The sequence below is a fragment of the Saccopteryx bilineata genome, chromosome 10 (genome assembly GCF_036850765.1).
Source record: "Saccopteryx bilineata isolate mSacBil1 chromosome 10, mSacBil1_pri_phased_curated, whole genome shotgun sequence".
In the NCBI taxonomy this organism is placed as follows: domain Eukaryota; kingdom Metazoa; phylum Chordata; class Mammalia; order Chiroptera; family Emballonuridae; genus Saccopteryx; species Saccopteryx bilineata.
This window is the reverse complement of record NC_089499.1, coordinates 62469189-62493617: the sequence shown is the minus strand read 5'-3', so window position 1 is coordinate 62493617 and position 24429 is coordinate 62469189. Positions and strand designations below refer to the sequence as shown.

The window sequence follows — 24429 nt, the reverse complement described above, 5'->3', positions numbered from 1 at the left end:
AATTGTTAGGATGCTCAAAGATCTCAGAACAACAATGGATCGACATACGAGCACCTAAATAAAGAGATAGCAAGTATAAAAAAGGACATTGAAATAATAAAAATAATCAGTCAGAAATAACAAATACAATATCAGAAATGAAGACCACATGGAAGGAATTAAAAGCAGAATTGATGAAGCTGAGGATCAAATCAGCGAGTTAGAGGACAAGATAAACAAAGGCACGAAGCAGAGCAGCAAAAGAAAAGAGACTCAAAAAGTCCTACCAGTCTTTCTAAGAGAGCTCTGTGACAACCTGAAGAGAAATAACATCCGCATCATAGGGGTTCCTGAAGAAGAAGAGAAAGAACAAGGGATAGAGATCTTATTCAAAGATCTCATAGCTGAAAACTTCCTTAAATTGATGCAGGAAAAAGTCAAACAGGTTCAAGAAGCACAGAGAATTCCATTAAAGAGAAACCCAAAGAAATCTACACCAAGACACATCATAATTAAAATACCAAAACTAAGAGACAAAGAAAGAGTACTAAAAGCTGTAAGAGAAAAGCAGTCTATTACCTACAGAGGAGCCCCCATAAGGATGACATCTGACTTCTCAACAGAAACACTTGAGGCCAGAAAGGAATGGCAAGAAATATTCAAAGTAATGAAGAACAATATATATCCTAAGAATACCAAATCACTGATTCAAAAGGAGAAATGCATCCCCATGTTTATGGCAGCATTGTTCACAATAGCCAAGATCTGGAAACAGCCTAAGTGTCTGTCAGTGGACAAGTGTATTAAAAAGCTTTGGTGGCCCTGGTCGGTTGGCTCAGCGGTAGAGCGTCGGCCTAGTGTGCGGAGGACCCGGGTTTGATTCCCGGCCAGGGCACACAGGAGAAGCGCCCATTTGCTTCTCCACCCCTCCCCCTCTCCTTCCTCTCTGTCTCTCTCTTCCCCTCCCGCAGCCAAGGCTCCATTGGAGCAAAGATGGCCCGGGCGCTGGGCATGGCTCTGTGGCCTCTGCCTCAGGCGCTAGAGTGGCTCTGGTCGCAACATGGCAACGCCCAGGATGGGCAGAGCATCGCCCCCTGGTGGGCAGAGCGTCGCCCTTAGTGGGCGTGCCGGGTGGATCCCGGTCGGGCACATGCAGGAGTCTGTCTGACTGTCTCTCCCTGTTTCCAGCTTCAGAAAAATGAAAAAAAAAAAAAAAAAAAAAAAAAAAGCTTTGGTACATATATACAATGGAATACTATGGGGCTATGAAAAAGAAGGAAATCTTACCTTTTGTGACAACATGGATGGACCTGGAAACTATTATGTTAAGTGAAATAAGCCAGGCAGAAAAGGAAAAATATCATATGACCTCACTCATTTGAGGAATTCAATGAACAATGTGAACTGAGGAACGGAATTAAGACAGAGGGATAAAAAGGGACCAGAGGAAAAGAGGACAGAGGGAAAGGGGATGATAGGATGGGATATTCCTGAAGGGAAGGGGGGAGGGCGCTATGGGGAGGGGGTAAGGGAGATGTTGAGCAGAATACAGGGTAGGGAGGAATGCATTTGGGGCAACATTAGAATCTATGTAAACACAATAAATTAAAATGAATAAAAAGAAAAAGAATTATAGAAAAAATAATTTTCATAATTTACTTCAAAATAATTATTTAGTATCATATCTAAATAGAATTTTAATTAAAATACTAATTTTAATTATTTAAAATGCATAAAACAGCCTGACCAGGTGGTGGCGCAGTGGATAGAACATTGAACTGGGATGCGGAGGACCCAGGTTCGAGACCCCGAGGTCACCAGCTTGAGTGTGGGCTCATCTGGTTTGAACAAAAAGCTCACCAGCTTGGACCCAAGGTCACTGGCTCGAGCAAGGGGTTACTCAGTCTGCTGAAGGCCCATGGTCAAGGCACAAATGGGGAAGCAATCAATGAACAACTAAGATGTTGTAACACGCAACGAAAAACTAATGATCGATGCTTCTCATTTCTTCGTTCCTGTCTGTCTGTTCCCGTCTATCCCTCTCTCTGACTCTCTCTCTGTCTCTGTAAAAACAAAAAAGAAAAAATAAAGAAAATAAATACCAAGTTAAAAAAAATAAAATAAGAAATAAAATGCATAAAACATATTTACCTGATATGACATAAGTGTCGAAACACAGTTATAAAATGAATCCAATTTTTCAGGTTTAATGCCTTCCAGTGCTTCCTTCTTGGTAAAAAGACTTATAACCTTTGGATACCATGTGTTCATTATCTTCTCTTCTGCCTTTCTAGCTTGTATTGATAGATCATTTTTCAGTGATTCACAATCAATTGGGCCTTTAGCTCTAGTTATGAGAAAAATAAATAATTTTAAAGCAAATGATAGATATAGTCTTTTTTATTAATTTATTTTTTTAATTTATTGGGTTGACATGGTCCATCTAAAGATATTGGTCTGATATACAAAATTGTTGAAACAAGATAAATTGAAATTTTTTGAAATCTAAAGAAGAGTTTTGACAATTTATCATTCAGTTTTAAAAATTATAGAATCAAAAATATAAATATTCCAACAGAAGACATTAAAAATTTTAATATTAATTAATAAATATGGGATCTTACCTAATTCCTGTTAAGTCCAGCAAAGATGTATTAGCAAATGTCTTATAACCAAGGTCCAGTAACATTTTCATAACTGGATGAACAATGTGCAAATTAGCTAATATTTGACTTCTTGTATGCAGATAGCTAGAATGCCATGGATTAGAATAATCCAAGCCTCTGGAAAAGCAGTATACCATATTAATAGGAATTCAAGCAATATACTCTAACTTATAGGAATAATATTTATGATATGAAATTAATATTAAAGTGAGAAGACTGGGGATTGAGCAAAGGAAAATTTGGTCAGACATGGGAGCCTGAGGAGATAATATGTAATAAATATACATCAAAATCTTGAAAGTGCATTGTCTTCAGAGAGAACAAAGGTCATTTAAATTTTTTTAATTAAATTTATTGTGTACAACTTTATAATACAACATCTGTATATTCCATTGTGTGCTCACCACTGTAAGTCTAGCCACCATATATTTGACCCTTTACCCTTTTCATCCTCCCCCACCCTCTTCCAAAAAATTGAAGAAGAAGCAATACTTCCAAACACATTTTATGAAGCCAACATAGCCCTCATACCAAAACCTGGCAAGGACAGCACAAAAAAAGAAAACTTCAGACCAATATCTCTAATGAATACAGATGCTAAAATACTAAACAAAATACTAGCAAATCGAATACAACAACATATTAAAAAAATAATACATCATGATCAAGTGGGATTCATCCCATAATCTCAAGGATTGTTCAACATATGTAAAACAGTTAACGTAATACACCATATCAACAAAACAAAGAACAAAAACCACATGATCTCTTCAATTTTTTGAAATAGCTTGAGAATGTTAGGAGTTAGTTTTTCTTTGAATGATTGGTAGAATTGGCCTATGAAGCCATCTGGCCCAGGGCTTTTGTTTGTTGGAAGTTTTTTGATAACTGTTTCGATCTCATTTGTTGCAATTGGTCTATTTAGGTTTTCTGATTGATTTTTGAAAGATTATATTTTTCAAGGAATTTGTCCATTTCACCTAGGTTGTCTAATTTTTTGGCATACAGTTCTTCATATTATTTTCTTACAATCCTTTGTATTTCTGCTGTGTCAGTTGTTACTTCTCCACTTTTGTTTCTTATTTTATTTATTTGAATTCTTTCTCTTTTTTTCTTGGTGAGTCTGGCTAAAGGTTCATCAATCTTGTTTACCTTTACAAAGAACCAGCTCTTTGTTTCATTGATCCTCTGTATTGTTTTTTTAGTCTCTATGTCATGTATTTTCATTCTGATCTTTATTATTTTCTTCCTTCTACTTCCTCTGGGCTTTACTTGTTGTTCTTTTCTAGTTCTTTTAGTTGTAGGGTTTTGTTGTTTATTTGAGCTTTTTCTCACTTCTTAAAGTATGCCTGTCATGCAATGAACTTCCCACTCAGGACTGCTTTTGCTGTGTTTCATAGATTTTGAGTTGTATGCTCATTTTTATTTGTTTCTAGGAAATTTTTTTCTTTTTTTTTATAATTTTATTTATTTATTTATTTATTTATTTATTTATTTATTTATTTATCTTTTCCAGCACTCACAAGGTTGTGGTCCCATGGGACCAGTGAGTGTTGCCTCTGTGCTCCCAATGTGTGGTTTATGCTGCCCCTCCACCTCCACAGTTTCTGCCTGGGGCATTTGAGCTTGGGCGTTGACAGTACCAGCCTGCCTCCATGGCTGCCATGGCTTCCCCCATCCCTGGTGGGCCTGCGCAAGCTCATTTGGACTGACCCGATGTTGCCTGGGCTCCAGCCACCACACTGCAGCAGTCTGGGTTGCGCATAAGCTCTGACCTCTGCAGTGGCTTGCCCTAGCTTCCACCACTGTGGGCGGCCTGGGTGTGCCTATTTGGACCACTTCCACTGTCACCTGGGCCTTAGCTGCCACCAAGGGCAGGCCCACGCCGCAGGCATGATTGCATGTGAGCCGGGACCCACGTAGCAGCTGCCATGGCCTCTGCCTCTGCGGGCTGGACCACACGCAGCCGCTCGGACCACTTCCCCTGTCACCTGGGTCTCAGCCACCACCGGGGACAGATCCATGCCACAGGAGTGATTGCACCTAAGCTTGGACCTCCGTAGCCACCACCACGGCTTCCACCTCCATAGGTCGGCCCACGCGGCCCGATTGAACTGCACCGGTGGTCGCTTGGGCTCATGCCCAGGGCAGGCCTGTGCACTCGCACCGATCTCCACAGTGGCCACTGCGGCTTCTGCCTTCATGGGTGGGCCGCACGCACTCGCTGGGAGGCCCTGGCTCCTGCAGCTGCTTCCCGTGCCACTGGCGCACCCACCGCCCTCCTGGTGAGCATTCAGCAGCATGGAGGGGGGTGTAGCTCACACCCCAGCACTCACTACCTGTGTCCCTAAGTGCTGCCTGCCTCTAAGTGCCTCTTTGTTCTAACTTGGGGAGGAGAGCCTCCAATGGATGGGATTATATCTTCCTTTTGCTGGTGTTGCTGCTCCCAGAAAAAATGTTCACTTTAGATTTGGGGCATGATTCAGCTCAGGGGTTAGGGTGTCCATCCCTCAAAGTGTCTCGCCCTATGCCTCCAAGACCACACTCTCTCCTGGCAACTTCAGTCCTCCCAGTGTTCTCTGCTCCTGATCTCCAGGCAGGTGGCTGTGAGGGAGGCTCTCTGTGCCATCTCTTTAATATGGAGCCTGGGTCCGGGAGTTTTGTCTCCTTTTCTCAAACAGTATCTAGGCTCCTTTCTCAGCCAAATACAGTCCGTTCGCCCTTTCTAGGCTCCAGGGCTCTAGGCTGGGACTCCAGTTCTGGGACTAAGGACCCACAACCCACAACTGGCAGGGCAGTCCTTCCCACCGCAAGAATCCCTCCCAGCTGCTGCTTGCTCCCATAACAGGGCAGCCCTTTTGTGTCTCCGCCTTTCCTACCAGTCTCAGTGTTCTTTGGTGGTCCTTGGCTATAGAATCCTCTTAGTTTAGTCCAAAGTTGGTCTTTCAAGATGACTGTTCTCAAAATTAAGTTGTAATCCACTTTGGTTCTGGGATGTGGGAGTTGGAACGTCTGCCTACATGTGGCCATCTTGTCTCCTCAACCAACACATTGTTATGTGGCACATGATGGTAGTTTATTTTTTTCAGTCTTAGTGTGTTAAATTTCATTTTTTTAGAGATCCCATTTATTTGCTTAAAATTTTAATCTTTTTATTTATTTTTCTTTCATACTATGTATTTTCTTTTATACATTCAGAAAAGTTATCTTAATGTTCTTGTCTGCTAATTATGAGATGTGGGTTATCTGTGAGTTTCTTTTACTTACTGTTTTTTCTTTTGATCATTAGCTATTATGATTTATAAATTTCTATTTTATGTTAAAAATTGTATATAAAGTAATTATAGAGGGTATTATTATTATTTAAAATATTTTTTTAGTGAGAGGCAGGGATGCAGAGAGACTCCCACATGTGCCCTGAGCGGGATCCACCGGTGTAAGAAAATGGCTGGAGATTAAACTGCTGCCCTGAGACAAGTCTTTGGTGTGGAGTTTGGAATGCCAAGTCCTGTAAGGGCAGAATGCTGCCCCGGCCAGCACTGATAAGATTGTTTAAAGCAGGCGTCCCCAAACTACGGCCCGCGGGTTGCATGTGGCCCCCTGAGGCCATTTATCCGGCCCCCCGCTGCACTCCCGGAAGGGGCACCTCTTTCATTGGTGGTCAGTGAGAGGAGCACTGTATGTGGCGGCCCTCCAACAGTCTGAGGGACAGTGAACTGGCCCCCTGTGTAAAAAGTTTGGGGACCTCTGGAGGAAGCAACTGATCCCTATAGCTATTTCCTGCATACCTGAAAGGTCATCCTTCTCTGCACCTGAACCCATGCTCTGCTAATTTAACCTAGGCTCTGCTAATTTGCTGGATGAGCAAAGAAACAAATAAATACAATGAGGCTGCAGAGATCTGGGCTCTCAGTCCTAGAGGCTGAGAGTCCTTCCTACTCATCTTTTCTTTATGTTGTGTCTTGTGTGTTTTTTCTTAAGTCCTGCAGCGCCTTCCTTTCGTGCACACCCATTGCTGAGCTGGTCTCAGTAACCTGGCAAGCCCATTAGAGGGTGATGCTCTGCCCATCTGGGCCCTTGCTCTGTTGCAACTGGAGCCAGTTTTTAGTGCCTGAGGTAGAGGCCATGGAGCCATCCTCATGGCCTGGGGCCAACTCGCTCCAATTGCACCATGGCTGCAGGTGAAGAGGAGAAGAGAGAAAGAGAGAGAGAGAGAGAAGTTAGAGGGGTAGGGGTAGAGAAGCAGATGGGCACTTCTCCTGTGTGCCCTGACTGGGAATCAAACCTGGGACATCCAACGCTGGGCGGTTGCTCTACCACTCAGCCAACTGGCCAGGGCTAAAATGACATTATTTCTCTGCAGAAAAACCATGTCTTTTTTTTTTTTTTTTTTTTTTTTTTTTGTATTTTTCTGAAATGAGAAGCAAGGAGGAAGAGAGACAGACTCCTGCATGCGCCTGACCAGGATCCACCTGGAAAGCCTGCTAGGGGACAATGCTCTGCCCATCTTGGGTGTTGCTCCATTGTGGCTGGAGCCATTCTATTGCTTGAGGCAGAGGCCATGGAGCCATCCTTAGCACCCGGGCCAACTTTGCTCCAATAGAGCCTTGGCTGTGGTAGGGAAAGAGAGAGACAGAAAGAAAGGAGAGGGGAAAGGTGGAGAAGCAGATGGATGCTTCTCCTGTGTGCCCTGGCCGGAAATTGTACCCGTGACTTCCCCATGCCGGGCCAATGCTCTACCACTGAATCAGCCGTCCAGGGCCAAAACCATGTCTTTTCTTTTGTCAGATAGCTAAATTGAGCTGTTGATCAATTAAATCAGGAGTTGACCTAAGTTAGAGTTTTGTTGCTGAGTTATTGAGCTTTAGTTTACCTCTGGTTTCAAATGTCTTTAGAGTGAGAATTGTCCTGTATTATTATTAGGACAGTCCTTCTAGCAGCTTTTTGGGATATAAACTTCCCAAGACAGGAAATCTCTCTCTGAATGCCTTACTCAGCCAAAACATAAGCAGTGGGGGAGAAAAGTTTGCATTTGAGGCTCTTCCAGATTCAAATCTGTAATACAAGCCCACATGACCATTATTAAAATCTCTCCTTACTTCAGCAAAGTCTCTATGAGGCCCAATCTAGTGCCATTGATGTTCACACTTGATAAATGCTTCCAGGTTCAAAATTAGCTATTGATTTGTATTCACCTAAGAAAGACTCACCCTTTCTGAAATTTAGTTCCTTTAAATTTATTTATATTCAAAGTGCTCCTCTATCTTTGAAATACCTACTTTTTTTTAAGCCTTTCTGTTTATTTCTAGTTAATACAGAATAAAGGATTGTTTGGTATGTCCTTCTATATCCTAACTAAAAGTAAAATTCTGGAAAACACTATTAAAAGGAACTGTTTCATATGGCATACATTATATAACTTATAATGGGGAATACTAATAATTTAAAAGTATTTTAATTTTATGCTTTCTTTCAATCAAATAATAAAGCTTTAAAAGTAATTTATCAATATAAGAAGATAGTTCTTATTTCTAAGTAAAAAGTCTACATTGATAAGATAGGTATAAGATTATTTATAATACCATTTTATAGAAATGCATTCCATTTTTCTTTTAGGAATTTTTGGAATGTGCTCATGAAGCCTGCAAAGTCCACAATCTTCAGCCTGTGAAATTTTTTCTAGAAAAAATGATTCAGACATATGAAATGATGATTGTTAGACATGGGTAAGATTATAGATTAACATTGTCTGCTAGTGTTAGATGTTATTTGAAAATTAAGCCATTAAAACAACTAAATTTGTATATCAAAAAACTCAGCAAAGTTTGTATGCTAAGTGGCTAGGGAGGAAACATCTCCCCCACTTCCCACCCCAACCTTTATCTCAGTGGCTTAAAAACAAAGGTTTATTTCTTTCTCTTGCTATGTGTCCAGTAAGGATTGGTAAGGAGTGCTCATTCAGTGACACAGCACTAATGACCATCACAATTTGCCCTTTTGGTTATCAAATATGTTATTCACTCTTCTTCATGAACATAAAACACACTTTTCCCTTCTTTGGGAGACAACCTAAAAGTTCCAGTCAGTCAATGAACCAGACTCAAAATTCAGGGTGTCTAGGTGATGCATGATAGTTTCTGTATCAAATTTAGAAGTTGTTATTCTTGATCCAGAGACTTATAAACTGGAAAGACGAGTTATCTGCCTGCAATGCCTGTGGCTGAGGCCAGGCAGGCACACGTTGGATTCAGGCAGACGGTAGAAAAACTGTGGAGCTGGAAAAGCATTGGGCCATTTTGTTTAATAAAGTCTCACAATGGCGGAAAAGCACACAGGCAGGGGAAAACACCTCTCAGGCAAACAAACAGCAAAATGGTCCTTCACAGTGGCGGGCAGGTATCTGTGCATCCGCAATCCCCATCTCTCTTGAGCGCAAGCACCCACAGCCTTATATAGACCATACATAGGTGGTGTTGCTATGCACCTATGCACCAATCAAGCAAAGTGCTTGCAGCTTGATTCTCCCTGGGAGGTGCTTTCCAATGAACCCTTTTCTGTGAACCTTGGTTCAACTTTCTGAGATGTCTTCATTTTCATTTTCTTTCCTGGTCACATGTGAAGTGGACAACAGAGAAAATGTCCTTAAAGTTGAGAAATGTTTTCAGCCTGCCACCAGCCTATAGAAAGTTGAAGTCTCAAAGATATGGTTATTTTAAAGGCAGGATTAAAACAAAAAAATAAAAAAACAGCCTTTGTATTATGTAATTTTTCAAACTTTTGCAGAAATAGGGGGCATACTAGTACAATCAACCCTCATGCATCCAACACCCAAGGATCATGTTTAAGTCTTGAACATTCACATATGTTTTAGCCTAGACTCATGGGTTTTTTTGTCAGTAAACGCTCTCAAAACCAATAAGCTTTTTAGCTATTGGATTCCAGGCAGCTGTATGTGACAATAGCCACAATTACAGTCCTTTTAATTATACCTTTTGGAAATTTCTTATAGTATTCTTGAACCTATCAGGCTTAATTGAGAGGACCACACTCTTAATCTGTTTTCCCTAGACTATTTTACCCTCCTGCAATGATTGCTAGATGCTATATTAATCTTTCATAGGTTTTAATAAAGTGCTACAATGCCCCTACCCTTGAATTGATCCTTGATGCCAGGCTGAGTTGATCTTTGTTGTTCAAAGATTCTCTCAATTTATCTTTTAGCAGTTGGAGATGAGAAAAAAATTGCCTCTTTCAATCCTGCAAGTTTCCTGAATTTCTATTTTCTTTCATTCTTGCAAACTGCCCATTTTTTTCATGGGGTATTTCTTTCTTGTATTTCCTTGTTAAATGCAGCTATCCACTGCCATTCTATACTAATACTATTATGTTTACTATCCTTTTCTCCCAAAACTATAATTTTATTCGTTACATTACCTGTCTTTCAGTTCACCTCAATGGGATAAATTTACCAAATGTTTTATCATTGCATAACATGAACTGCCAATCTTTTAGCCTCTAATAACTGTTTTGTTTTTGTTTTTGCCACCTATGACCTAAAATCTAAGCTGATGCCACATATTTTAGTCTTCTTTGTTATAGCAAGAATATCTTTCCCCTTCTAGGATAGGCTAGGATATTCTGTAGAAGCAATCAGCACTCAAATTTAGTGACAAAAAAAATATTTATTTCTCATTCATGCTGTGTTCATCATAGGTTAACATGGAGGTTCTGCTCATCATAGTTACTTGGGGTCCCAGCAGCTACCATCTCAGCATTGTGGGTCATAGCTGTGGTAGAGAGAAAGAGAGAACTCTGTAAGGTCCCTCTCTGGCAAATCTCTATTCCATGCTAGGAAGTAACACCCATAATTTCTACTTATTACTCATTAGTGACCTATTATTTCCGCAGAAAGTAAGGAATCCCACTATGTGCAAGAGAAAAGATATTCAGAAGTATTTGGACAAGAGCACTAATAATTACTATAGCAAGTGAAGACTTGAAGAAAGAGAATCCTTTTTACTCCTCTCCTTAGAAGGACCCAAGTCATTTTTTTTTTTTTACAGAGACAGAGAGAGAGAGTCAGAGGGAGGGATAGCTAGGGACAGACAGACAGGAACAGAGAGAGATGAGAAGCATCAATCATTAGTTTTTCGTTGCGACACCTTAGTTATTCATTGACTGCTCTCTCATATGTGCCCTGACCGAGGTGCTACAGCAGACCAAGTAACCCCTTGCTTGAGCCAGTGACCTTGGGTCCAAGCTGGTGAGCCTTGCTCAAACCAGATGAGCCCATGCTCAAGCTGATGACCTCGGGGTCTCAAACCTGGGTCCTCTGGATCCCAGTCTGATGCTCTATCCACCGCGCCACCGCCTGATCAGGCAGTTGGGTTTTTTTCATTTTATGATTATACAATTATTAAGTTTTCATTTTCTGGAGACTTTAAAAATTATATTCTATTCTGTAGATAATGGTATTAATGTAGAGAATTTGATCTAGAGATCAACCAGTTTAAAAGTTAAATAACATTTTCCTCATATCTGAGAAAAATGTACATAATTTCAAAAATTTACTATTTTGCCTATATAGGCAAAATTTATTACTATTTTTAGAATCTTATTGTACAATTACTTCTTTTCCTTAATAGTTTTATGTTAGTAGGAGAGCCTTTTGCTGCTAAGACAAAAGTTCTGCATGTGCTGGCTGATACTCTAACTATTATGAATGAACGTGGCTATGGAGAGGAAGAAAAGGTTGTTTATAGAACTGTGAACCCCAAATCCATTACTATGGGCCAACTTTTTGGACAGTTTGATCCAGTGTCTCATGAGGTAATCTATAATATTAACATTCTCAACTTTTACTGATAATGCACATTAAACCCAGAAATTTAAATTTCATATTATCACTTTGTAGTTTTATAGAGGAACCTTTCCAACTCTTCTTTTTTTTCCTCTTCAGTGGACTGATGGTATTGTGGCTAACACTTTCAGAGAATTTGCCTTATCAGAGACACCTGACCGGAAATGGGTTGTATTTGATGGTCCCATTGACACATTGTGGATAGAGAGCATGAACACAGTATTGGATGACAATAAAAAGGTAGAGTCATAATGATTAAAAACAAAACATGCACAATATGAATATAACTAACACTACTGAATTGTAAACTTAAAAATGATTAATATGGTATATTTAATGCCAAATATATTGTTTACCACAATTTTAAAGAGCAAAGCAAAGCAGCTATAGACATGCTTAAGGACTGTTACATATTCAAGAATTAGTCACCTAGGACTGTATATTTTAAATAACGGATTAATCAACTTGCATAGTTTATAAATTATCTTTTCAATTAAAACTATCCTGTAATAAATCATTTGCTTAATTTTTATAGAATAAAAGTATAATGTATTAAAATTACTGTGTTAGCAGGAAGCCATAGTAATGTATCAATAATAGGTGATAGTAAGTTGTAAAGTGTGATAATAAGTTGTAAAGTAACTCCAGACCTATGGTTTCTTCAGAACTTTTAATTAATATTTTAGGAAAAAAGAAAAGCACTGCATCGCTTTTTTGAAAACATTGAATGCTTCAGTACTTCAATGTGCTGTATTACCTTAGAAGCTGTGAAATACATATATACAAAATAACTGGAAAATAGAAGGCTCCTAGTGTTTATTTTAACTGAAAGATATCATGGATATAGTGTAAAATGTGCACTAACTTTAAGTTTAGATTCTCTGATTTTTTTATATAAATAAACACTCATATAACTATCACCTAAATGAAAATCTGCAAAATTTCCTGTATCCTACAAAGTTCACTCATGTCCCTTCCCAATCAATACACTCCATGGACAATCACTATTTTGACTTCTGCCATGATAAATTAGTTTTTCTGGTTCTTGAACTTCATGTAAATGGAATTATACTCTTTAGTGGTTTCTTTCCTTAGGTTAATATAGTAAATATAGTATCTGTGATATTCATATTGTTATAGTTCCATTTTATTTATTCACTGGTTCATTCTTCTTATGTCTGTGTAAGTATTCTACTGTATGGATTTGCCATAATTTATTTTCATCTCATATGAAATAACTATACCACTAAACAAGGAAATTAATTTAATTAGCACAAACATATACTCCAGTACTTTATCATAGGTGGTTGGTTATTTATTCATATGTTTCTTCCATATAATTAGTCATATTAATCAAGCTAAGGAGGGAGCAAGTAAACAGACAAAATACAGTGATGATTCAGAAGAGAGGAGTTAATCAGTAGAATCCAGTCAAAGAATTCATAGCCATTTGGAAAATGACAGAGAGAGCTGCCTAGGAAACTATAGAAGGATACTAGAACATTACTCAGAACCTGATTGAGTTGAAGGCCATAAACTATTAGTAGCAGTGCCAAGGTCTGCTTTTCTGAGATTTTCTCTAATAGCCTCAGCAATTTTGGGGTGTGTATAGAAAGTGTTACTTGACTGGAAATACAGGAAGACTTTAAGGATATTTTCATGAGAATCATAGATGTGTTAGTTAGACCATAGTACAGAAGCTGCTTAATAATGGAGGAAGTGAGAACAATAGGGATATGAAAATGAACAGCAAGTATAGTAGGAGTTAATGAATGAGAGAGCTGGATGGGTAGGAATCTGTGGGCAGATACTGGGATGCTTGAATTTAGTTTTTTAGAATTGTGAAGTATTCCAGGATAGAAGGTCTCATGTATATAAGTGGATGGCTAGAGTGGAGTAGGAAAAAAGTAAGTGAGGGTAAGGTGGTTAAAGATCCAAGTTTTGTGATTCTTTCTCTTCCATATTAGCACTGGAGCAGGCCGGAGTTTGAAAAGGATTAAACCAGGTACCAAAGGATTTGACTAACTAGGGGGAATAATTAGGTGCTGGTGAGTGACAGCCACAAGTAGGAGTTGTCAAAGAAGCAAGGGTTGTACTGGAGGGTGGAGTAGAAGTATTCGGAAAACGGCATGAGGGTATGAGGAGAAGGCTGACTCTATCTCCCAAATTTGTAGTAAGTAGAAGAATATTTGCTGAAATAATCTGGTAGAAAGTTAAAAGTATTCCACCTGTTCAATAGGCCTTTCTGCAATGATGTAAATATATGCACTGTCCAGTAAGGTAGCCACTTGTTCACATGTGTATTTTACTCATATTTTGAGCATTTGAGATGTGGCTTAGTGCAATTGAAGAACTGATTTTAAATTTTCAACCTTTAATTAGTTAAAATTAAATATAAGAAGCCACATATGATTACGGGTTAGCCTATTGTGCAGTCTGGATGTAGACCACTTATTTATTTTATAGATAAGAAACATATCTAGGCCCTGGATAGTTGGCTCAGTGGATATAGTGTTAGCCCGGTGTGTGGAAGTCCTGGGTTTGATCCCCAGTCAGGGCACACATGAGAAACAACCATCTGCTTCTCTTCCCCTCCCTCTCCTCCTTCTCTCTCTCTTCCCTTCTGGCAGCCAGTGGCTCCATTGGTTCTAGTGTCAGCCCTGGGTGCTAAGGCTAGCTTGGTTGATCCTAATGTCAGCCTCAGGTGCTAAGGATAGCTCAGTTGATTCAAGCATTGTCCCAAGTCGGGAATTTCCTGGTAGATCCTGGTTAGGGCATATGTGGGAGTCTGTCTATCCTTCCTCCTCTCACTTAAAAAAGAAAAAAAAGGAAACATCCAGAAATGTTAAATGCCACATTGTTTACATATAACTAGATAAAGGCCAAATCTGGGACTAGTGTGATAATGGTAGGAACAGAAAGGAAACTCTGAAAAATAAATGAATAGGAAGAATTTAAAAGACTTAGCAATGAAATTGATTTGTAATATCAACAGTTAATAACAATTATAAAATTATTAAAAGTTAATGATAATTCCAAAGTTAGAAGTCAAAGAGATTAAGAAAACAGAATAGCTAATGGACAAAGAGTTTAGCAGAAAGGGAGCAGTTGATAAATTCAGTTTTTATATATTTGATAAAAAAATATTTTAGATTAAAAGAGACCAAAAGGGCATAGCAGACACATTGCATGCTCATTGATTAAATTTTGGTTTAAATAAGTCCATTAAAAAGACATTTCTGGGTTAAGAAGATTTTAGGACGTCACGGAAATGGCGCCGTGATCAGCGCATCCGACAGCTCTCCCCTAAATCACAACAAATTTATCAACTAGAAACAGAAAAATTTATCCTCGGAGCATTCCGGAGTTCCACACAAACTGATAGCGAAAGGACTGTTATCACTTGAATCTGAGAGATGAGGATGTGGAGGAATCTACCACAGGGACGTTCTTTCAAACCGCGAGGAAGTGCGCCTGTGGTGAGTCAGCCCATATACTTGGGAACCGCGAGCCGCCGCAAGCCGCCGCGAGCCCCCGCGAGCCGCCGCGCCGCGAGCGGCCACCGTGAACTGCCACCACGAGGGGCCGCCACGAGCCGCCGCCGCGAGCCGCCGCGAGCAGCCGCGCGCGCGCCCGGTCCGGTTGGGCACCGCTGACGTTCCCAGCGGCTCGCACACTGCGAGTGAGGGTCACCGGCCACCGGTGCCCGGAGCGCCCCATTCGTGCACGTGCCTTGGGCATTCCACGCGCCCAGGGCGCCCTGCTGGCCCGCACACCCAGGGTGCTCCATTATCCTGCGCCTGGTGCGGTCCAGCCGCCAGCGGCGGGGCGAGCGGGAGAGGCTTGGGAGATTCTCTCCGTGGGCGGGGCACCTCACCCAGCCATTCAAGCTAACAATCAAGCGTTGGGGGAGGGGCGCGTGCAGGCAGCCTAAAATACCTTCGGAAGCACAGCTGCGACCCAATCACTGAAATTAGCTTAACCCATAAAATCTGCGCACCCTCGGTTCTAATTGATAAGATCTCTCTCAGTTCAGCGATCCAAGACAAGAGGCGTGATATTTTTTAGTGCCTCTCGCTAAAGGGGCGGGGGCAACTTCTGATTGATAGAGCCTCCATATTCAGGGATAAACGCTAACAAGAAGGACTTGGCAGATAATAAGGTCTATACTACACTAGTCGTAAGCAGAGACTAGTGCCTCTTCTTCCCTGCAAAAACAGGCTACAAAGTGTGGAAAGCCTGGGTTGAGAGGTCCAACTAAATGATAGGCGCTGAACAGTCACCTTGACAACAATTGACTCCCACCCCCGCCTGATTACACTGGAGGCCCTGACTCTCAGAGCCTTTCCCAAAGCCTTGCACTGAGTGGGGATTTCCCAGCTCTTTGAGCCTCTTACTCCCCAGGCAGAAGCAGTTGCAGCCTTATAGCTGGATCACCAGGCTGCTAATTCAGAAAGGGGGGACTAGGAGAGAGAATCCAGGAAAGCAAACTCTCTCATCGTTGGACCCTGCAAACGCCAACAAGCCTTTACTTCCAGCAAGACTAAAGCCAATTATATGACATTGCCATAGAATCCCATCAACTGCAAATCCCTACCTAAGAGTGACACAGGGGCAGAGCCTGGGGTACAGAGTCACCGACCAGGAAGAGGGAGAGAAAAGAAAAAGGAAGAAGTTAACCTCTCAAAATCAAGAAAAACCCACAGACTTTACAACTTGATCCACTAATTTTTTTTTTTCATTGTTGTTGTTTGTTTCTTCTATCTTTTTGCCTTTATTTCCTCCACCTCGGTCCTTCTATTCTCTGCCCATCTTATGCTTCCCCTTTCTTGAACTACACTACCCATGAGTGTTGCATTTTATTTTTCTTCTTCATCCTCACCCTCCTTTAAGGTTATACTCCAAAACACTTAACTCTCACTCTCTCCTCTTTTTTTTTTTTTGTCTTGCTTTATTTTGTTTTTTTCTCTTCCTATTTTATTTCTTCCTTCGTTTTTCTCTTTTTCTTATTTTTTCCTTTCTATTCGCTTTTTCTTTTCTCATTTTACTTTCCTCCCATATAATCCTCAATCACAAACAAATTAGTTAATTTGGGACTCAAGGCTTTTTTTTGGCTTTATTTCTCTTTTTTGCTTTTGTTTTTATTTTTTTTTCTTGTTTGTTTATTTTTGTGGCATTTTGGGTCCTCCCAACCCAAGGTCTCCATTGTATTTAGTCTTCGCTCCACTTAATACAACAGATTTTTACTTATTATTTTTATTTTTTCTTCTTTATTATTCTTTTTTGGTCCTTTTTTCTGGTTCCCTCTTATCCCTCTCATTATATCGCTTAGTTGACCATCACTTACAAGCAAATCATCTTATGCTTGTCTAAGATTTTCTTCCTTTTTTTTTGCATTTAGTAGGTCCCTACTCCCTTTTTTTTGCCCCTTGAACTCTTCACCCCAAATCAGGCCCTCCATTATAGGCACGATATTTCCCTGAGGAGGGGAGAGGAGGGAAAGAGAAGAGAAAAAAAAGGGGGAAATAATAAACTATTACTGTTTTTTTTTTTGTGGGGTGTTTTACCTTTTTTTTTTTTTTTACTTTTTACTCTTTATTAATTCTAATTAGTGCTATCAATAAGACCACCCTCAGATGCCGATAAGAAAAAGGAAATCGAATATTATGGATACAAAAGAAAGAGAGGTAACACAAATAGATGTGGAAAAATCTATGGAGAAAAGACAACATATTGGAAGCCTTGGAGCTAAATGACAGAGAATTTAAAATAGAAATCTTAAAAATACTCAGAGATATACAAGAAAACACAGAAAGGCAATATAGAGAGATCAGAAAACAACTCAATGAACACAAAGAATATATTACCAAGGAAATTGAAACTATAAAAACAAATCAAACAGAAATGAAAAACTCAATTCACGAGCTGAAAAACGAGGTAACAAGCTTAGCTAACAGAACAGCCCAGATTGAAGATAGGATTAGTGAAATAGAAGACAAACAACTTGAGGCACAACAGAGAGAAGAAGAAAGAGACTCAAAAATAATAAAAAACGAGAAAGCCCTACAGGAATTGTCTGACTCCATCAGAAAGAATAACATAAGAATAATAGGTATATCAGAGGGAGAAGAGAAAGAAAATGGAATGGAGAATATACTCAAACAAATAATAGACGAGAACTTCCCAAGCCTGTGGAAGGAACTAAAGCCTCAAATTCAAGAAGCAAACAGAACACCAAGTTTTCTTAACCCCAACAAACCCACTCCAAGGCACATCATAATAAAGATGACACAAACCAATGACAAAGAAAAAATTCTCAAGGCAGCCAGGGAAAAGAAGAGTACAACATATAAAGGAAGGCCTATTAGATTATCATCAGATTTTTCAGCAGAAACTCTACAAGCTAGAAGAGAGTGGACCCCAATATTTAAAGCCCTGAAAGAGAGGAACTTTCAGCCAAGAATACTATACCCATCAAAGCTATCCTTCAAGTATGAAGGAGATATAAAAACATTCACAAATACAGAAAAGATGAGAGAATTTATCAACAGAAAGCCCCCACTCCAGGAAATACTAAAGGGGGTTTTCCAACCAGATTCAAAGAACAAAAGAAAACAACACCACAAGTAACAGCTCCACCAAGAACACAATAAAACCAAACTTAAACTGTGACAACAAAGGAAAAAAAGGGGGGAGAGGATGGAGATTAACAGTAGCAAAGGATGATGAAGTGCAGAAATACTTATAAGATAGGGTACTACAATGAATATGGTAGGTACCCTTTTCATTACTTAATGGTAACCACCCTTAAAAAAACCACCACAAAAACACTTGACTTAAAAAAGGTAGCAACAGAGGAAAGAAGTATGGAACACAAACAAACAAAAACAAATGATAGAAAAACAAAAGAGAAGAATCAAACAAGGTACAAAACTAACAGAAAGCAATTTATAAAATGGCAGTAGGGAACCCACAAGTGTCAATAATTACACTAAATGTAAATGGATTAAACTTACCAATAAAAAGACACAGAGTAGCAGAATGGATTAAAAAAGAAAATCCAACTATATGCTGCCTACAAGAAACACATCTAAGCAACAAGGATAAAAACAAATTCAAAGTGAAAGGCTGGAAAACAATACTCCAAGCAAACAACACCCAAAAAAAAGCAGGCGTAGCAATACTCATATCTAATAATGCTGACTACAAGACAGAAAAAGTACTCAGAGACAAAAATGGTCATTTCATAATGATTAAGGGGAAGTTGAATCAAGAAGACATAACAATCCTTAATATATATGCACCAAACCAAGGAGCACCAAAATATATAAGACAGCTACTTATTGACCTTAAAACAAAAACTAACAAAAATACAATCATACTTGGAGACCTCAATACACTGCTGACGGCTCTAGATCGGTCATCCAAACAGAGAATCAATAAAGATATAGTGGCCTTAAACGAAATACTAGAACACCTGGATATGATAGACATCTACAGGACACTTCATCCCAAAGCAACAGAGTATACATTTTTCTCTAGTGTACATGGAACATTCTCAAGAATTGACCATATGTTGGGCCACAAAGACAATATCAGCAAATTTAGAAAAATTGAAATTGTACCAAGCATATTTTCTGATCATAAAGCCTTGAAACTAGAATTCAACTGCAAAAAAGAGGGAGAAAAACCCACAAAAATGTGGAAACTAAACGACATACTTCTAAAAAATGAATGGGTCAAAGAAGAAATAAGCGCAGAGATCAAAAGATATATACAGACAAATGAAAATGAAAATACGACATATCAGAATCTCTGGGATGCAGCAAAAGCAGTAATAAAAGGAAAGTTCATATCACTTCAGGCCTATATGAACAAACAAGAGAGAGCCGAAGTAAACCACTTAACTTCACACCTTAAGGAACTAGAAAAAGAAGAACAAAGACAACCCAAAACCAGCCGAAGAAAGGAGATAATAAAAATCAGAGCAGAAATAAATGAAATAGAGAACAGAAAAACTATAGAAAAAATCAATAAAACAAGGAGCTGGTTCTTTGAAAAGATCAACAAAATTGACAAACCCTTGGCAAGACTCACCAAAGAAAAAAGGCACAGGACTCAAATAAATAAAATCCAAAATGAAAGAGGAGAGATCACCACAGACATCATAGATATACAAAGAATTATTGTAGAATACTATGAAAAATTATATGCCACCAAATACAACAATCTAGAAGAAATGGATAAATTCCTAGAACAATACAACCTTCCTAGACTGAGTCATGAAGAAGTAGAAAGCCTAAACAGACCAATCAGCAGGGAGGAAATAGAAAAAACTATTAAAAATCTCCCCAAAAATAAAAGTCCAGGCCCAGACGGTTATACTAGTGAATTCTATCAAACATTCAAAGAAGACTTGGTTCCTATTCTACTCAAAGTCTTCCAAAAAATTGAAGAAGAAGCAATACTTCCAAACACATTTTATGAGGCCAACATAACCCTCATACCAAAACCTGGCAAGGATGGCACAAAGAAAGAAAACTACAGACCAATATCTCTAATGAATACAGATGCTAAAATACTAAACAAAATACTGGCAAACCGAATAGAACAACATATTAAAAAAATAATACATCATGATCAAGTGGGATTCATCCCAGAATCTCAAGGATGGTTCAACATACGCAAAACGGTTAACGTAATACACCATATCAACAAAACAAAGAACAAAAACTACATGATCTTATCAATAGATGCAGAAAAGGCTTTTGATAAAATACAACACAATTTTATGTTTAAGACTCTCAACAAAATGGGTATAGAAGGAAAATATCTCAACATGATAAAGGCCATATATGATAAACCATCAGCCAACATCCTATTAAACGGCATAAAACTGAGGACTTTCTACCTTAAATCAGGAACAAGACAGGGTTGTCCACTCTCTCCACTCTTATTCAACGTGGTGCTAGAAGTTCTGGCCAGAGCAATCAGACAAGACAAAGAAATAAAAGGCATCCATATCGGAAAAGAAGAAGTAAAGCTATCACTTTTTGCTGATGATATGATCCTATACATCGAAAACCCGAAGGACTCCACAAAAAGATTATTAGAAACAATAAACCAATACAGTAAGGTCGCAGGATACAAAATTAACATACAAAAGTCCATAGCCTTTCTATATGCCAACAATGAAATATTAGAAAACGAACTGAAAAAAATAATCCCCTTCACGATTGCAACAAAAAAAATAAAATACCTAGGAATAAACATAACAAAGAACGTAAAGGACCTATATAATGAAAATTACAAAGCATTGTTAAGGGAAATCGAAAAAGATACAATGAGATGGAAAAATATTCCTTGTTCTTGGATAGGAAGAATAAATATAATCAAAATGGCCATATTACCCAAAGCAATATACAAATTTAATGCAATTCCCATCAAAATCCCTATGAGATTTTTTAAAGAAATGGAACAAAAAATCATCAGATTTATATGGAACTATAAAAAACCCCGAATAGCCAAAACAATCCTAAGGAAAAAGAATGAAGCTGGGGGCATTACAATACCTGACTTTAAACTATATTATAGGGCCACGATAATCAAAACAGCATGGTATTGGCAAAAAAATAGACACTCAGACCAATGGAACAGAATAGAAAGCCCAGAAATAAAACCACATATATATGGTCAAATAATCTTTGATAAAGGGGCCAACAACACACAATGGAGAAAAGAAAGCCTCTTCAACAAATGGTGTTGGGAAAACTGGAAAGCCACATGCAAAAGAATGAAACTCGACTACAGCCTGTCCCCGTGTACTAAAATTAATTCAAAATGGATCAAAGACCTAAATATAAGACCTGAAACAATAAAGTACATAGAAGAAGACATAGGTACTAAAATCATGGACCTGGGTTTTAAAGAACATTTTATGAACTTGACTCCAATGGCAAGAGAAGTGAAGGCAAAGATAAATGAATGGGACTACATCAGAATTAAAAGTTTTTGCTCAGCAAGAGAAACTGATATCAAAATAAACAGACAGCCAACTATATGGGAACTGATATTTTCAAACGACAGCTCAGATAAGGGCCTAATATCCAAAATATACAAAGAACTCATAAAACTCAACAACAAACAAACAAACAATCCAATAAAAAAATGGGAAGAGGACATGAACAGACACTTCTCCCAGGAAGAGATACAAATGGCCAACAGATATATGAAAAGATGCTCAGCTTCATTAGTTATTAGAGAAATGCAAATCAAAACTACAATGAGATACCACCTCACTCCTGTTAGATTAGCTATTATCAACAAGACGGGTAATAGCAAATGTTGGAGAGGCTGTGGAGAAAAAGGAACCCTCATTCACTGTTGGTGGGACTGTAAAGTAGTACAACCATTATGGAGGAAAGTATGGTGGTTCCTCAAAAAACTGCAAATAGAACTACCTTATGACCCAGCAATCCCTCTACTGTGTATATACCCCAAAACCTCAGAAACATTGATACGTAAAGACACATGTAGCCCCATGTTCATTGCAGCACTGTTCACAGTGGCCAAGACATGGAAACAACCAAAAAGCCCTTCAATAGAAGACTGGATAAAGAAGATGTGGCACATATACACTATGGAATACTACTCAGCCATAAGAAATGATGACATCAGATCATTTACAGCAAAATGGTGGGATCTTGATAACATTATAAAGAGTGAAATAAGTAAATCAGAAAAAAACAAGAACTACATGATTCCATACATTGGTGGAACATAAAAATGAGACTAAGAGACATGGACAAGAGTGTGGTGGTTACCAAGGGTGGGGGGGGAGGGAGGACATGGGAGGGAGGGAGGGAGAGAGTTAGGGGGAGGGGGAGGGGCACAGAGAACTAGATAGAGGGTGACGGAGGACAATCTGACTTTGGGCGAGGGGTTTGCAACATAATTTGATGACAAAATAACCTAGACATGTTTTCTTTGAATATATGTACCCTGATTCATTACCATTAATAAAAATTTATTAAAAAAAAAAAAAAAGACATTTCTGGTATGACTGAGGAAATTTGAATATTGGATGAGTTGATGATATTAGATGATATTAAGGAATTATTAGAATTTTTGTTAAATGTGATCATATTATTGTGATGATATAAGAAAGTCCTTATTTTTTTAGATAAATATTGGCATATTTGGATATATGTGTAATGTTCTTTTTAAATAGATGAAGCAAATATGCAAAATGTTAACATTGATAAAATCTAAGAGATCAGTGATATGAGTGTTCATATTATTCTTTTCTATCTTTTTCATTAATAAAAAGCTCTTCTGACAACTTTATAAAATCAGGATATATCATAAAATTTTATTAATAACAAAAACTGAGATTTATATAGGATTTTACAATTTCTGTAGTATGTCATGTAGTTCCCCTCCCTCCTAACTCTATGAGAGAGAAATTATCCCTGTTCATAGATGAAGAAGCTGGGACTCAGAGATGCTTACAAGTAAGTAATTGACAGAGCTAGACCTAGAATTATGATTTTCTGTCTTTCTATCTAATACTTATTATGTCATATCACAGGATATACATTATCTTATAAATAGAATAAATTTTCATCTGAGAAGTTTGAGAATTTTTTACATAAACATTTGAAAAATAATTGCTTTTAGCTTTGCCTTATGAGTGGAGAAATCATTCAGATGTCCCCTCAAATGAGCCTCATCTTTGAAGCAATGGATCTTTCCCAGGCCTCAGTAAGTTAATAATTTAATATAATTGTAGTTTACTTCTTTGTTCATTTAGTCAACAGTGTTTTTTTAGTATGTCACAGAAGATGAGTTAGGCACTAGGACTACAAAGATGGATAAGATACAGTGTATGCTCATTTAGGGAGCATGAGAAGCATGCCCATAAGTAGTCCCAATATAGAGCTACATGTAAGTTCTTTAAGAATATGGAGGGGGTGGGTTACCCCAGAGGGAAATGGATAGAGGAGGACCATGGAAAACATTTGAGTGTTTGATCTGGTTTTGAGGAGTAAGACTTCTCCAGGGAGATTGGTTGGAGCCGAGTATTCTAAATCATGACAAGATGTAAAGACTTGAAACCCTGACATGCCTGGAGAACTGTAAATTCAAATAGCTTTATCTAAGATATGTGAAGCTGTAGAGAAAGCAGCCACATCTTGAAGGGCTTTATAAGTCATGCAAATTCATAGTTAATAACTGCCAGATAGTACTTGTATTAAAGCAACATTGTAAAAAGAAAATTTGTTCTTTTTTTTCCTAGCCTGCCACTGTAAGCCGCTGTGGCATGATTTATTTGGAACCATCACAGTTAGGGTGGGAACCACTTGTGTCTTCATGGATGAGTTCATTGAATGGACCTTTCCAAGAACCAGAACATCAGGCTCTACTGAGAGGACTTTTTGAATGGTTAATACCACCCACGTTAAAGCTTCGTAAGAAAAAGTGCAAGGTAACACTATAATTCTCTGATCCACTCAAGTTTCTTTAGTTTTCATTCAACTTGGCTAAATCTCAAGTCACTACGATAGGAAACTAACTAAAATCAGTTTCTCCCTAGACATTTAGTGTCACTTTTTAAAAAACATTGAAATGTTTATTGTGACAGTGATTCACCTGCAGTTTTAAGAAATAATGGAAATTCCATATACATATTACCTAATTTCCCTCAATGTTAACATTTTGCAAGACTATATTATAATATCACAAGAAGGATATTGACATTGATACTATCTACTGGTCTTAGTTTCTCCTAGTTATACTTGTACTCAGAGGTGTGTGTGTGTGTTTGTGTGTGTTTATCCCTCTGGATTTTATTTTAAAATTATTTTAGAATTACATATAAAGTGTACAACATGATGATTTGATATACATACATGTAGTGAAATG

The 24429-nt window shown here is 38.5% G+C and overlaps 1 protein-coding gene across 1 annotated transcript in view; it reads left to right on the top strand.

The window, feature by feature from the left end:
- DNAH12 (dynein axonemal heavy chain 12) overlaps positions 1–24429 on the top strand; it is a 376621-nt gene that overhangs the window by 165903 nt on the left and 186289 nt on the right. Inside the window, exons 30-34 of the mRNA XM_066245398.1 lie at positions 8262–8371; positions 11291–11474; positions 11605–11745; positions 23185–23268; positions 23804–23992. Coding sequence (XP_066101495.1) covers positions 8262–8371; positions 11291–11474; positions 11605–11745; positions 23185–23268; positions 23804–23992 — 708 coding nt within the window. The remainder of the gene's footprint in view (positions 1–8261; positions 8372–11290; positions 11475–11604; positions 11746–23184; positions 23269–23803; positions 23993–24429) is intronic.